Raw genomic sequence first — 14,015 nt, 5'->3', positions numbered from 1 at the left:
GTGGTCAGTCCATTGTTTTGAGTAAGCAACAGCTTCTTTGATTGATTTGTAAATTTTCTTTTTTTTTTGTCTCTTCTGTCAGTATGTCTCAAAGATGAAAGCTTGATTAGCTGTTTATCTAAAGGTGACATTTTTGGTGGTCTGCTAGGTCTTGTTTGGTCTCATGAAAAATTAATAACTTATACTTAATGGCTGTTTTGACTGAATATTAAATAAGTGAATGGTGATCTCTGACTTTTATATATGCTGTATATGAGGAGTTTCATTCGAAAAGAGGTTTGAAAGGACTTCCTGCCCTAAAATGCAGGAGTGTGGCTAAAATGAGGCTCTGCCAATGTGCTAAACTCTTTGCGTTTCGGTAGTGACAGTATTTTTTAATTAGTGAAAAATTAAACTTGTGATAAATCTAAATTTTTCAACTTCACCTTATAAATGATGATTTTGTATATATAGACTACAGTTACTTATATAGGTAGAATATGGTAGAATGCTCTATATATATGACATCTGTACAATAGGCTAGCCTTACATGCACACTTTTACTTTGAGCCAGCCCCTATCTGGAGGGTCTGTGCCCTCTGCTGTGTCTAGGGAGGTTTCCATGGCAACAAGGTTGGTCAGTTGAACAACAGGGTAACACAAGCCATGACACACACTTATAGTCATAAAAAAACACACACCGTAGACCTTGTATCCATTCAACATCACACAGACCTCTCTCAGCCTTTTCAGAGTGATTTATGTGCTTTTCTTTCTGTGGGGAAATCCTGTGCTTTTGATCATGCTGGCTTATCAGAACAGTAGTCAAGGTTGCCTTTAGTTTAGCATTAATCCACTGCGTCACAGAGAGTTATCAGAGAGGACTAAAGAAAAATCAACAAAGCTGCAATCACCAACATCCGACAAAGTCCCTGGCACTGATCACATCCTTTTTGTGGTTAATGGGGAATTTTTCAATCAACACAACGGTAACGCTTTAATAAAAGCAGCATCTGTAAAGCTACATGACTGCTCATAAGCCCTTCATGGTAAATGACATAAACCTATGTAAACATTCACAAATGCTTATTCCAATAAGTCTCAGATGGCAAAGCACTTAGGCTGTTTTTGTTCATTTTGATGTCAGTTCACCTCAGTGCGTTTTAATTTACTTGTTGGAATAAACTTTTAGAAATAATTTTATAATGTGTGTCTGCCCTGTGATGGACTGGCAACCTGTCCAGGGTGTCCAGCACCCACAGCGACCCCAGGAGGATAAGTGGCTTAGATAATGTGTGTGTGTCTACATACGTTTATTTCAAGAAAGGCTCACGTAGGCGTCCTGCGGCCTTATTAAACTTTGTCTTTCATTTTACATACTTTTGGCAATAATTGCATTGATGTATTACATTTTATATTAATTTGGAAAATCTGTGTACATTTGAATCACTTTTTTCAATGCCATAGAAGATCCACTTTTACTAACCTAAAGAACCTTTCTGCAAAAAGATACAGAGTGAGAACCTTTTTAAAGTTTAAAGAACCTCCACAATATGTGGGTTCTATAACAATTAAAGCATTTCTCTAGACCCATAATTCATCAACCTTTAAGAGTGTAAATTAAGAACAGATTCTGATAGAATCATTTTATATATTTATGTCCATTGAGAAAGATGGAGGTGACGAGTTCAAATGTGGATGTGCTTTTTAAGAAAATGATTAGCTAATGCAGTTTACAAGACTAGCTTATTGAGTTTTTTTATTTTTTTTTAAGTTTTATAGGTAAACATTGATGCAGCACATGCTGGTCTGCTGTGTCTATGTTGTGTGATTTACTTAGTGTATTTATGTACTGTCTTAATAACCCCACCCTCTCTGTGCTCTCCCTCAGTCACACATCGGGTTCCAGATAGACCATCGCCACGGCGATCACTCAGTGACAGCGAGGACGATGACCTGCCCAACGTCACACTGGACAGTGTGAACGAGACTGGCTCCACTGCCCTGACCATCGCACGCGCTGTGCAGGAGTGAGTTACACACAAACATACACATATATTCACAAACCAGACACCAAAACGTATTTTTTTAGATATTTTGTTAAATATTTGAAATGTTCTGGGGACAAGAAGTTGTTAAATGATATATTGATATATATATATATATATATATATATATATATATATATATATATATATATATATATATATATATATATATATATATATATACAATATTGGTGTTCCAATTCATCCCAAAGGTGTTCAGTGGGGTTGGGGTCAAGGCTCTGTTCAGGCCACTAAAGTTCCGCCAAACCAAGCTCATCAAACCAAGACTTTATGGTCCTCACTTTGTACACAGGGGCGAATGAGAATGTTTCCACTTCTCCACAGTCCAGTGGCAGAGTGCTTTACGCCACTCCAGTCGTGTAGCTCCTTGGCCATGGGAGCCCATTTCTGGCACAGTTCAGGTGTTGACGTCGCTTCTAGAGGAAGTTTGGAACTGTAGTAATGACACAACAGAGGATAGGCAGTTTTTACGCACTGTGCACTTCAGTACACGGAGGCCCAACTCTGTGAGTTTGCATGGTCTACTACTTGGTGGCTGAGCTGTTGTTGCTCCTAGATGCTTCCATTTCATGATGATACCCGGTCAGTTGTAGCAGAGCGAAATTTCATGAACCGATGTGCAAAGGTAGCACCTCGATAAACTCTTCAGTATGACCCATGAAACACATTAATAAAAATATACATATATATATATATATATATATATATATATATATATATATATATATACATACATCATCTAAACCGCTTATCCTTCTGGGTCGCGGTGGGGTGCTGGAGCCCATCCCAGCTGTCATTGGGTGGAAGGCAGGATACACCCTGGCCAGATCACCAGTCCATCGCAGGGCAGACAGACAGACAGACACATTCACACCTAGGGGCATTTTTAGCATGTCCAATTGGCCTGACTGCATGTCTTTGGACTGTGGGAGGAAACCGGAGTACCCGGAGGAAACCCACGCAGACACGGGGAGAACAGGCAAACTCCACACAGAAACGACCCTGGCCGCCTGGCCGGAAATCGAACCCAAGCCCTTCTTGCTGTGAGGCGACAGCGCTACCCACTGCGCCACCGTGCCGCCCATATATATATAGTTCATATATACATTTATGCCACTATACAGTAACAAAAATAACACAAAGGACTTCACATTTAATTATGCTTTGTGAGGGCATTTGATTCTCTGAAATATATCAATACAATGACACTGAAAGAGAGAAGAGAGTTAAAAAGAGTAAAAAAAAATGCACTCACACAACCAGTGCCTGTAATTCACAGTATGTAATAAAATCAGGCCACAGTAATCAGTCACAATATAAGAGGCACATGTAGACCTCAAACTAAACACCAGTCGGTACGACGTGTGATACCAGACTGCTGATAGCTTCCAAGATGAACCCCCACTGTGAGTGTGTGTGCACATGGAATGTGTCATCATGGTTATGTTGGCTTTCTGGGGTTCCTTTGCCTTGCTTTTGTCTCTGAATTTGATAGAATTTCATGGAGACACTCTCCCTGTCAGCACGAATTCATCATCATTATAAATGGGCTTCTCGCAGTGTGTGAAGGAATGGCGGATGAGCAGGTGTGTGTGTGTGTGTGTGTTTGTGTGTGGAAAGGGAAGCTCATTAATAAAGGAATTCTCCCTGGAGCTGGGGTGGGTGACAGGGCCTCCTCCATATTCAGCATGCCCAGGGGGGGAAGCTGGTAGCTGGGCTCGGATAAGACAGGAGTTGTGGTGTGTGTGTGCGTGTTTGTGTGTGTGTCTGTGGAGCTTCGAGTCCTGTGGGCAGCACCAGCTGATGGGTTGACCGCAGGGAGAAAGAGGTGGCCAGCTAGCAGCAGCAGTGTGGCAAAGCCTGAAGGCAACAATGTGTTATAACATGCCCTGGTGTGGCTGAGGAAAAGTCAAGCTTGTGTACAAGGCCGTTTAAATGTTTGGGGGCATCTTTCCTGAAATTTGAAATTTGTTGTTTTCCTTAAAGTAAACTAGTATGTTAAATGAATGCTCATCAACTTAGCTGAAGCTAGCTTTTTATATACTCAACAGCTAAGCAATTTTATATACTCAGTAGCCCCTCCTTGCCCCCCAGATGCATGCATGCTGCCTAGCCAATAAGTGTGATACTAATTAATCACAAACAAAATGACACAAGCGGACATTGAAACAGTATATTATTTATTTACATAGCTAATTAACTAGCTAACTTTAGCTAGTCAGATTCTAGATAACTATCAAACATTGTTACAGCCCTTGCAGCCCACTTTGATCATCTCATAAAGAACAATATTATTTACTAACCTTCTTAGCTTGCACTACAGCATAGGCTAGCTAGGTTGTGGCTAGCCAACCAGTTGATATGGTTACATTAATTGTACATGGTCATTTTGTTGTTATTTTCTCAGCATTATATCTTAGAAAAACTAACCAGGTGTTGTGATAAGTCTTGTCAAGATATTACAAAAAGTGTTCTCATCTCATTTTAGGTTAAAATGACAAAGAAAATATGCAAATTTGTGCTGAAAACATTCTGAAAAGCAAAGCTTTCGATGGACAGTGTATGTGTATCCATGAGGGAACAGAGTCAGAGAGGTTTCTTACTGTGTCTGTAGACTGGATGAGCAGGGCAATGCGCCTTGCTGTTCTTTAACATCATTGTTCACTCAGGTCTCGAAGGGAGTGCATTCAGGGTCGATTATGTTCTGGGACACAGGTGCACAAGTCAATGTAGTTCATGTCTTGGACTAAAAGCTGCTTCTCCCTGAGCCCGGATCAGCTGAAAGAGCTACGCCTCATTGTGCTCTTCACCAGGGTCTCTCTGTGGCCTGATGCACGGTCAGTGGCACTGCCTTGCACGTCCTCACCATTGGAAAGCCCCTCTGAGCGGCTCCAGAGGGAAAAATACAAACAAAAGACGGAACAAAATGACCAGCGCTGCCGCTTTTAGACCTCACTCAGCTGCAGCTTTTAGCCCTCACTCAGCTGCAGCTTCCCTCTCTCCCATTCTGTGGTACAACATTAAAGAGTCATGTGTTGGTTATGACACTTAATATTTGTCTATCTTTTGGCAGCACGTTATAGTGCTCTAGACCTTTAGCCTACCACTGTGGTCAGTAACTGTCACTGGAATTATAATTACATTACTGTAATAATTACTACTATTATCTTGCTAGTTTCAGAGTAGTTACTAATTCATTTATAGTAGTAACCGAGTAATATGTCTCAAGATTAAAAGCTAAATAAGCCGTTTAAGAGGTTTGTAGAGCTCCGTTTTACCAAATTATCGTTTACTTGATACAGAAACTTTTTTCCTATAATAGTATTCTGCACAGCGCTCCTAGTTTGCTGATAGTGAAGAGTGATTTGTGATATTACTCAAAAGATGCTTAGTTTGTGTGAAATGACAAAAATCTGAAAAGCTCCAAACATAACAGAGTTTAACCTGGAACGAAACAGTATGAGCATTAATTGACCTACCCATGCTCCACCTACAAGTATGCTCTTTCGTGGCCAGTTTGATATGCTAGGCTATCAAAGTGGACTATGTTATTAAAACTAGGCAAGTTGGAAGCAACAATGCCAAATTTGCCACCATCCTCACACAATGACAGATCTAGGTCTTATTTATCCTGAAAATGGGACCTTTTACATGATAAAGTATGCCACCATTCACAGGTTTGGAATTTTCAATGACACAAAACTAATGATACTATGCTAGTCTTGTACAAGTTCACAGCTTTCAAATATAAATAGGACATTAGGACGATGTGAAAAAATATAATGTTAGATGTGTCCAGAACAATGAACGGAGCCAGCAATGATTCCAAAACGACTGAGAAATGAATAAATAAAATTCATATCAAGAACCCGTGATATTTCAAACAGTGTAATTTAATGTCAAAACAGATAACTTGGAAAAAAATAGTATATTATTTATCATTTTACTCATTTCATTTTAACAGAACTCTTGAAATATTGAATAAAACTTGAAAATACCTTTTGGTGAATAGTTTGTAATGTTTGAAGAGTTTCGTTCCAAAATGCAGTACAACAATTTTGGATTTAGGTTTTTGAAATGAGGGTGGTTTTAATCATAATATAGCACTGATATTTTTTTGCATGTGTAAAGCCCACTCTCATCATGTATATCATGAAAAAATTTTTGAAGGTGGTCTATGATGGATTTTGGAACAACCCTTCATTTAAATCCACACAGTTTAAGCTATTATTGTACCTAAAATAAAAATTGTCAATATGGCAAAGCGATCCTAAACCTTTAGACAGTGTTGTAAATACCTTTTTAAATAAAAATAACACCCTCTAGGCATAAATATTGTGCTAAAGAAAAAGCTACATTCTGTACTACATTTTCTCATTAGGTCAAATGGAGGTTTTACCTACATTCTGTCAAGCCTGTCCAACCTAGCAACAGTTGCTAAGAAAGAATGCATTAGTGGGCAGAGCATGGATGGGCCAGTAGAGGCTACTGACACATGGAGCTTCTTTAGGACTGTGGTAGACAGTGGCTGGTGATTATGGAGTTTGCTCGTTCTACGTCTCAGAACCTCCGTTTTGAGAAAGAAGTTGTGGGAGTTCAGCGGTTCTTTTTTCCCCTCCGTCTCCTCTGGGCCCCCAAAAGAGCTACAGCTGCCAAGAGCCGCAGGTGACCCCCCTCCCCTCTCCCTGTCTCTCTCTCACACACACATAAATGATGCACCCCTACGGCCCAAGAGAAACAGGAAGTGGCTCGGCGGGGGGTAAGAACCCACTCCCAAACATCTCCAGCTAAAGCCTCTCACTCGGGCCAATGTTCTAAAGGTCCATGAGTTTACAGTGTACGCGTGTGTATGTGTGTACGTGTACTTGCTGGCAAAACGAGGCTGCTATATCTTTTTCGTGAGGGTGGAAGTGTGCACACGCAGCATTGCGATTAGTAATGTTCAGAAGATGTTTGACTGTTTTGTTTTAAGGTTTTTGAAGTTGTGTTTATGTAGGTGCTGTTTACAATCCACAAATATGTTTATTGACAAAACTCATTCCTTCTCATAATGGGCTTTCATCTAAAAGTAAACCAGACATGCTGAAAATATTAATGTTGCTAGAGTCTTTTCTGCTGTATCTGGGGTACAACTGTCCTGCACATTTTAGCTGAGTTTCCTCAGCTCCTCACACATCTGATGCAACTAATGAACAGATTAACAAGACCTTTCTGTGCTCAGCTGGGTGTTAGAGAAGAGAAAACTACATTTGAGAGGATTGAGGGCTACTAAACTGATGTCGATTTGTCATCTCCACAGCACAATGGTGCCCTCTGGTGGCCATCACTATATTAATAGTATGGCTACCCCACAAATCCTTACAGTGTCTGTATTTCACTCACACTACTACAACTATAATAATAATAATAATAATAATAATAATAATAATTTCAATAACAGTAATAATCCAAAGAAAATACATTTACAGTATTTGGCAAATTAAACAAATAAAATAACATCAAATGAAAGAGATCAAAACAAAAGAAAACTTTAATCTTTAATTTTATGCTAAATTAAAAAGATCTCAACTTGTTTTTAAGTGTGTGCTGAGCTTCATTACCTGACAACGAGGTTTAGAACAGAGCTCTTCAATTCCAGGCCTTAATGTTTCTGGTCATGGATTTTGTGATCACTGATAGGTGTGACCCTGAATGGCTAATAGAAATCCATTATGTCAGCAGTTCAATGAACTATAGGTGATTTAAGGTCCAGATTTGAAGACTTCCCACTTTTTTCTAATTTTACACAAGGTATCTGACATTCAGTGTGGCACACAAGTGATGTCCAGATACAAAGCTACAAAGCAAGGCATCACTGAATTGAATCTGGTCTGTAAAATACTTTGGAGTGATGCCATAGAACCACTTTTGGCTCCTTAAAAACCTTCCTTTCAGTGCATAGTTCTTTGGAGATCATGTGTGATAAAGAGATTTGGGAGTGTGAAGAACCTTTTAAAAGTTTCAAGAGCCTTGACATGACGTAAATTTTGTGTAACTCAAGGCCTTCACATTATATTGAGGTTCTCTGGTTTAAGAAGTTTCCTCACTCTCACAAATCTTGTTTTCATGATTCTGTAATGAACCAAAAGTAGTTCTTCTACGGCGCTTAAAGTCTTTTTTGTGGCACCCTTGTGTTTTTTGAGTGTGGGTTCCACAGTAACAGTGTTATCTAGGTATGCTGCTACAAATATGGTCCAGCATTTTCATTTGTGAGAAGTGGACAGTGCTGTTCAAAGCAAGCTGTTTTGTTTTAATGAATCAAATGACCTGTGTGCGGTCCAGAGGTGGGATTTGATGCTGTTATCCAAAGCTATTCCAACCACTATTAATACAAAACTACGCAATGAAACACACTACGTCCATAAGCACTTGCATAAGTAAAGATAATCTGAGCACCAGCCAAAAACACTTATGTTCTGCACAGTTATGTTATTTTAATTTCTTATTTAATTCCAGTCAATTATTATTTTAGGGACATTTTATTTTTTTCCTGTGTTGTTAGTTAATTTTTAATTGTACATCAGTTTGGTCAGTGTTTTTATTTTAACATGTGCTTTTTAAAAAATAACGACTTGCATCACAGAAATGATAAGTAGCCATATTCCCAAGCCATGCTGAAACTAATGTTATGATTTTGTTTGTTGCCATTGCAGCTCCATACTGCCGTTCAGCATCGACAGCTTGCGAAGGCCGAGGCGGCCCGAGTCCCCTGATTCCAAGAGGAGACGCATCCACCGCTGTGAGTTTGAGGGCTGCAGTAAAGTTTACACCAAAAGCTCCCACCTGAAGGCCCACCGGAGGACCCACACTGGTGAGTTAGACCTGAGACTAAATCTGAGCCACATTCAGCACCATAGCGCTTACTCACTCATCTGAGCATTTGAGTTTTTATAACATGCCGTCTAATAATGTGAGCTGTTTCTGTGTGCAACTTTAAAAACAAACACAAATAAACAAACAACTACTTTACCTGCCACTCCACATAGTTCTAGTAGCATTTGGCTTACATATTTAATAGTTGTTATGATTTTGATTAGATGATGAATTAGAATTTAAACTGGGGGTTGTTTCACAAAGCAGGATTTCTCAAGAACCTGAATGAATTAAAGTAGTAGTTGCAATGTGCAATAAAAGAAAAGGTATTCCTACTGGACAGTCCTCCCTTTTGGCTTTAAAGCAACATTTCAATGGAAACTTAAATGTGCACAGCTTTACCCCAAACCTCAAATGTAGTTGATCAGTCAAGACATGTGACCAAAGTTTTGCACTGGAGCTACAAGTACTAGAAGCTTATGTCCACCAATTCTGTGCAAACTGCATGTGTAAATCATCACACACTTGCCGTAAACCAAGCTGACTTGCCTTAAACCAAGCAGAGTTGCTAAGTAATCTCAAAAGGACCTATGTGGTTTCTGACGATGTGCTTAAGGTGCCCTCTAGAGCTTTTTGTGCTGATCAACATGCACCAGCCCTAGATATCTAATTATACAGGCTGGTTACCTTAAGCTATAAGCATCAGATTTTTCCTTAGCATGTTACCATGGCGAGGAGGGACCTGCTTACCTTATTTTGAATGGAGACAATAAAGAACTGTAATATCTCAGATTTAACAAAATATGCTGCTACATACACAGTGGGGTCCAAATGTCTGAGACCACATAGAAAATCTGGGATTCTTGTCATGTAAATTTGGAAATAAATAACAGAATAAAAAACAGAATTAAAAACTGTCCACTGTTTTAGACACTCCTACCTTGTCTGTCCACCTTGTAGATGTAAAGTCAGACACAATAGCCCATCTGCTGCTGCACAGTTTGTGTTGGTCATCCTCTAGTCCTTCATCAGTGGTCACAGGACGCTGTTGGCTGGATATTTTTGGTTGGTGGACTTTTCTCAGTCCAGCAGTGACACTGAGGTGTTTAAAACTCCAGCAGCACTGCTGTGTCTGATCCACTCAGAACAGCACAACACACACTAACACACCACCACCACGTCAGTGTCACTGCAGTGCTGAGAATGATTCACCAGTGAAACAATACCTGCTCTGAGGTGGTCCTGTGGGGGTCCTGACCATTGAAAGTTGAAGGAAGAGGGTGAAAGGGAGCGTCACCTCACAGCAAGAAGGGCCTAGGTTTGATTCCTCGGATAGGTGACCAGGGTCCAACGACGTGCAGTTATTCTGTGCTATTTCAGGCTAGATCTGCAACACATTCCTATCACATTCATTCCTTATCTTTTTCTGATTTCTGATACAGGATTTCTACAGTACCACATCTATCAGAAGCAAAATATAATAATTTAATTTTAACTTAAAGTTATCTAAAAGTTACCATTTTAGCTGAGCGATGAGTGATGTCTCCCGCTATGTGTGAACATACACTTACAACGTCTCTTTCTCTCTCTCTTTCAGGCGAGAAGCCATATAAATGCACGTGGGACGGCTGCACGTGGAAGTTCGCGCGCTCGGACGAGCTCACGCGCCACTATCGCAAACACACGGGCGTCAAGCCCTTCAAGTGCGGAGACTGTGAGCGCAGCTTCTCGCGCTCCGATCACCTCGCGCTGCACCGCCGGCGCCACGCGCTAGTGTAAAGGCGAGATGGACCAATAGTGAGACAGGGCTGGGCTCTGTCAGCCAATGGGGAGCCGGGGAAAGGGCTGGACCCCTCCCAGCTCGATGGAAAAATGGCGGGAAAATATGGCCTGAAGTAATAAAGCGTCTCAGAGTGAAAGTTCTGACCTGGGATCAGTTTTTACCTTTTATATCCTGAGGAATACATTAATACAGGTGTGGAGAACTGACCCTGATCCACTCTCACTCTGAGACACTGGACACAGTGGATTTGGGCCCAAGTCTATAATTATGAATAACTGTCCACTTTATTAGAAATGCTCACCCTGTACTTCTGTTCACTGGCCACTTTATGAGCTCTACCTACCTTGTATATCCATTATATAGGTGTACAGTTTCAGACTGTAGCCCATCTGTTGGCAGGCACCTTCTACACCATCAGTCAGTTTTTGACCACAGCAGCGCTGTTAAGCAGATATTATTTGGTGGCATTCTCAGCACAGCAGTAGCAGTAGAGTGAGGTTGAGTATGGTCTGTTCCCCAAAAATGCCCCCCAAAAGAGCAGCTCTCTGTTCAGAAACTGACCCCTGAAAAAAGGAGCTAGAGTACCTATAGCAACAAATGACTTGGTAGTCTAGTGGGAGGAGAGATGAGCTAGTATAAGGGATGTTATGGGTTCAAACCCCAGGAGTGACTGGGTCCACATTGCACCTTTGGGCAACATTTCTGCATAACTCAATAATTTAAATATAAAGTGATTCAGAGAAGAATAAAAAGTCATTCAGAGTGGTTTGATGTAAAACGCTCTGTTTTAGACAAATTTACAGATTCAGAGTTGTTCATAGTGGTAACCAAACGTTTGATCACATGAAATGGTCACAAATATGATGCCTGAGATATTGTTTTACATAAAGGTTGAGAATATTTTGGCTTAAAAAAGTATATTTGTAATCCATTCATGGTGGAGAGATACGTACAGGGCTTGGTAAGGCAAAATAATAGCCAAGGAAAGCTTTTTACCATCATCAACATTACACATTAAAACTCAAAAGACACGTGTAGGTTCACTGCTGGTTTTGGCTAGTAAATAAATTGGCTATATTTGACCCCATTACACTACCATTGTAACAAAATTTAGAGTTGCTGTGCTGATCCCAGACTAGGCATAGTTAAGGAGCAAAACAAATTCCCCTCATATGATCAATAAAGTAGGTAGGTGTTTCTGATAAAGTGGCCATTGATGTAGAGAATAGGGAGTGGAAGCAAACATAAAATCTTATTGAAAACCAGCACAAAGTATTTACATATCAGCATTTACATGCAGGTTTATTGAAGTACCTTTGCCTCCACCCAACTCAAGAATATTTCAATTCAAGAAGCAATTTATCTGAAGTTTTTGTCAGTTTAAAGAGAAACCAATCTTACTGACAGCGTCAGTGTCAGCTGTGAAATGGATACAAATCCATAACGAGGTGTTTCAACACTTTCTCAACACTTTCCTTACAATCGCTCGCAAAACTATTTGTTATTTCCTTTTTTATTGGCATTCGAGAGCCATTTAGCATCAGTTGTGGTTTGCTTGCACATTCCATTCAAAACAAAAAACTGACCGACTGGATCATCAACAGGGTAACAGTAAATGTGAAAGAGCGAAGCCATTTTCTAAACATTGTCAGGATATCACAACGGCATGTTTTGCTTTCCGTTTATGCACCAAAAATAATCATTCTCATTCTGCACGGCTGCAATATGGCAACACAAAACCACTTTAGAATGGACCTTTAAAGGGATACTTCACCGAGATTACATGTGAGGGGATAGCTTTCCTTTTAAGGCCATGCAATTATCTATGTACTGTGTTCTCCAACGTCAGGTAGAGAGAGAGAGGGGGAGAGAGAGAGAGAGAGAGAGAGAGGGAGGGAGAGACAGAGAGATCCTTTACATTCAAAATCAATTGCATCATTTGTGCACAAACATAGTGTAGCAGATGTCTGTACATTTTTATAAAAAGAATTTATCATGTTGTGTATCTTTTTTGTGCATTTATGTCTTGTATTTGTTCAGTATTTTGCACCCTTTTTTTCTGAAGTATGTGATGTCACCATTTATAGTATTGTATAGGAGGCCTGATGACTGATAATCACACAGAAGTGGTAACCGTCAAAGGGACGTTCCTTTAACCTTTAATCTGTTTTACAATTATGTATTTGTAAATGATGTTATTGTACACATTTCCTTTTTTTATATGGATTGACTGTGAATTTATACATAAATATATGTTTAATGGATTGAATGAAGGCATGAATAAAAAGTTTGTATATGGAAAAAAGGCTAGGTTCATTTCACACACATTTTATATATATATATATATATATATATATATATATATATATATATATATATGTGTGTACATTATGTGTTCATTATTGAAGAGAAAAAAGAACAAACCAAAAAGAAAAAGAAGTAAACTAACGCAGTGAATGTTTACCAGAGTTAATGGATGGTTTTGTTCATTTGCTACCTTATTTAAAAATTGTAAACATTAATTAGACAGAAAGCACATTTCCAGAATGGAAACTTTTGGGAAACTGATGTGTCTTTAACTGTTCTTTCAAAACAATGTAGAGCACCCAGTAAACAACTGCACAAAAAACAAAAATAGACATCATATATATATATATATATATATATATATAGAATGTCCTCCTATATATGTAGAATATCCTTTATCAAATATGTCACTAAGAATGTCATTAAAAGCAATATCACAGTGTGTCAATACCACAGCAATGTCACAGTGTGCCTAGTCCTGGTCCTGGTGATCACCGCCTTGCACAGTTTAGCTCTGAGCCTAATCTAACACACCTGAACCAGGTAATGAAGGCCATCAGATGTCTTTGAAAATTAGAGGCCAGGTTGTTGGACTCTCCAGTGTGATCACCAGGTAGTGGTGTGAGAAGGAACTTATTGGCCTCTGCTGAAAAGACTGAATACAAAAATGACAAAGTAATTTACTTGTTTACTCACTACTGTTATGTTTTAAAGAAATTAATTGAACTTCAGCCACTTGCATCTAGCATTACCTACATGTAAAATATATTTGAAATATATTTGAATGAATATATATTGCAAACTGTGAAGGATCCATACCATATATGAGATACATTATAAATAAGGAGGACATAAATAGATGATAGGGCTGTCTGTGAAATGCTGATAGAAGGTGACGGTGTGGTATGTTGTTAAGTAAACATGTGAGGGGCCTGATAAAGATTTTAAACTCGCTCAGTTCCCTCAGTCATCCATCACTATGAGGAATTCCAGAGAACACAGCAATGATGTGTAACAAAAGGTTG

At 39.4% G+C, this 14,015-nt stretch overlaps 1 protein-coding gene across 2 annotated transcripts in view; it reads left to right on the top strand.

The window, feature by feature from the left end:
* Window positions 1-12,981, top strand: part of klf12a (Kruppel-like factor 12a) — a 37,447-nt gene extending 24,466 nt beyond the window's left edge. For both annotated transcript variants that reach the window (XM_036563386.1, XM_036563385.1), the window contains 3 exons: window positions 1,871-2,009; window positions 8,741-8,898; window positions 10,498-12,981. In XM_036563386.1, the coding sequence (XP_036419279.1) occupies window positions 1,871-2,009; window positions 8,741-8,898; window positions 10,498-10,679 (479 nt within the window). In that variant the 3' untranslated portion in view covers window positions 10,680-12,981. The remainder of the gene's footprint in view (window positions 1-1,870; window positions 2,010-8,740; window positions 8,899-10,497) is intronic.
* Window positions 12,982-14,015: the final 1,034 nt, after the last annotated feature.

This window comes from Colossoma macropomum, unplaced genomic scaffold (assembly GCF_904425465.1).
Source record: "Colossoma macropomum unplaced genomic scaffold, Colossoma_macropomum, whole genome shotgun sequence".
Lineage (NCBI taxonomy): Eukaryota > Metazoa > Chordata > Actinopteri > Characiformes > Serrasalmidae > Colossoma > Colossoma macropomum.
This window is presented reverse-complemented; position numbering and strand designations above follow the sequence as displayed.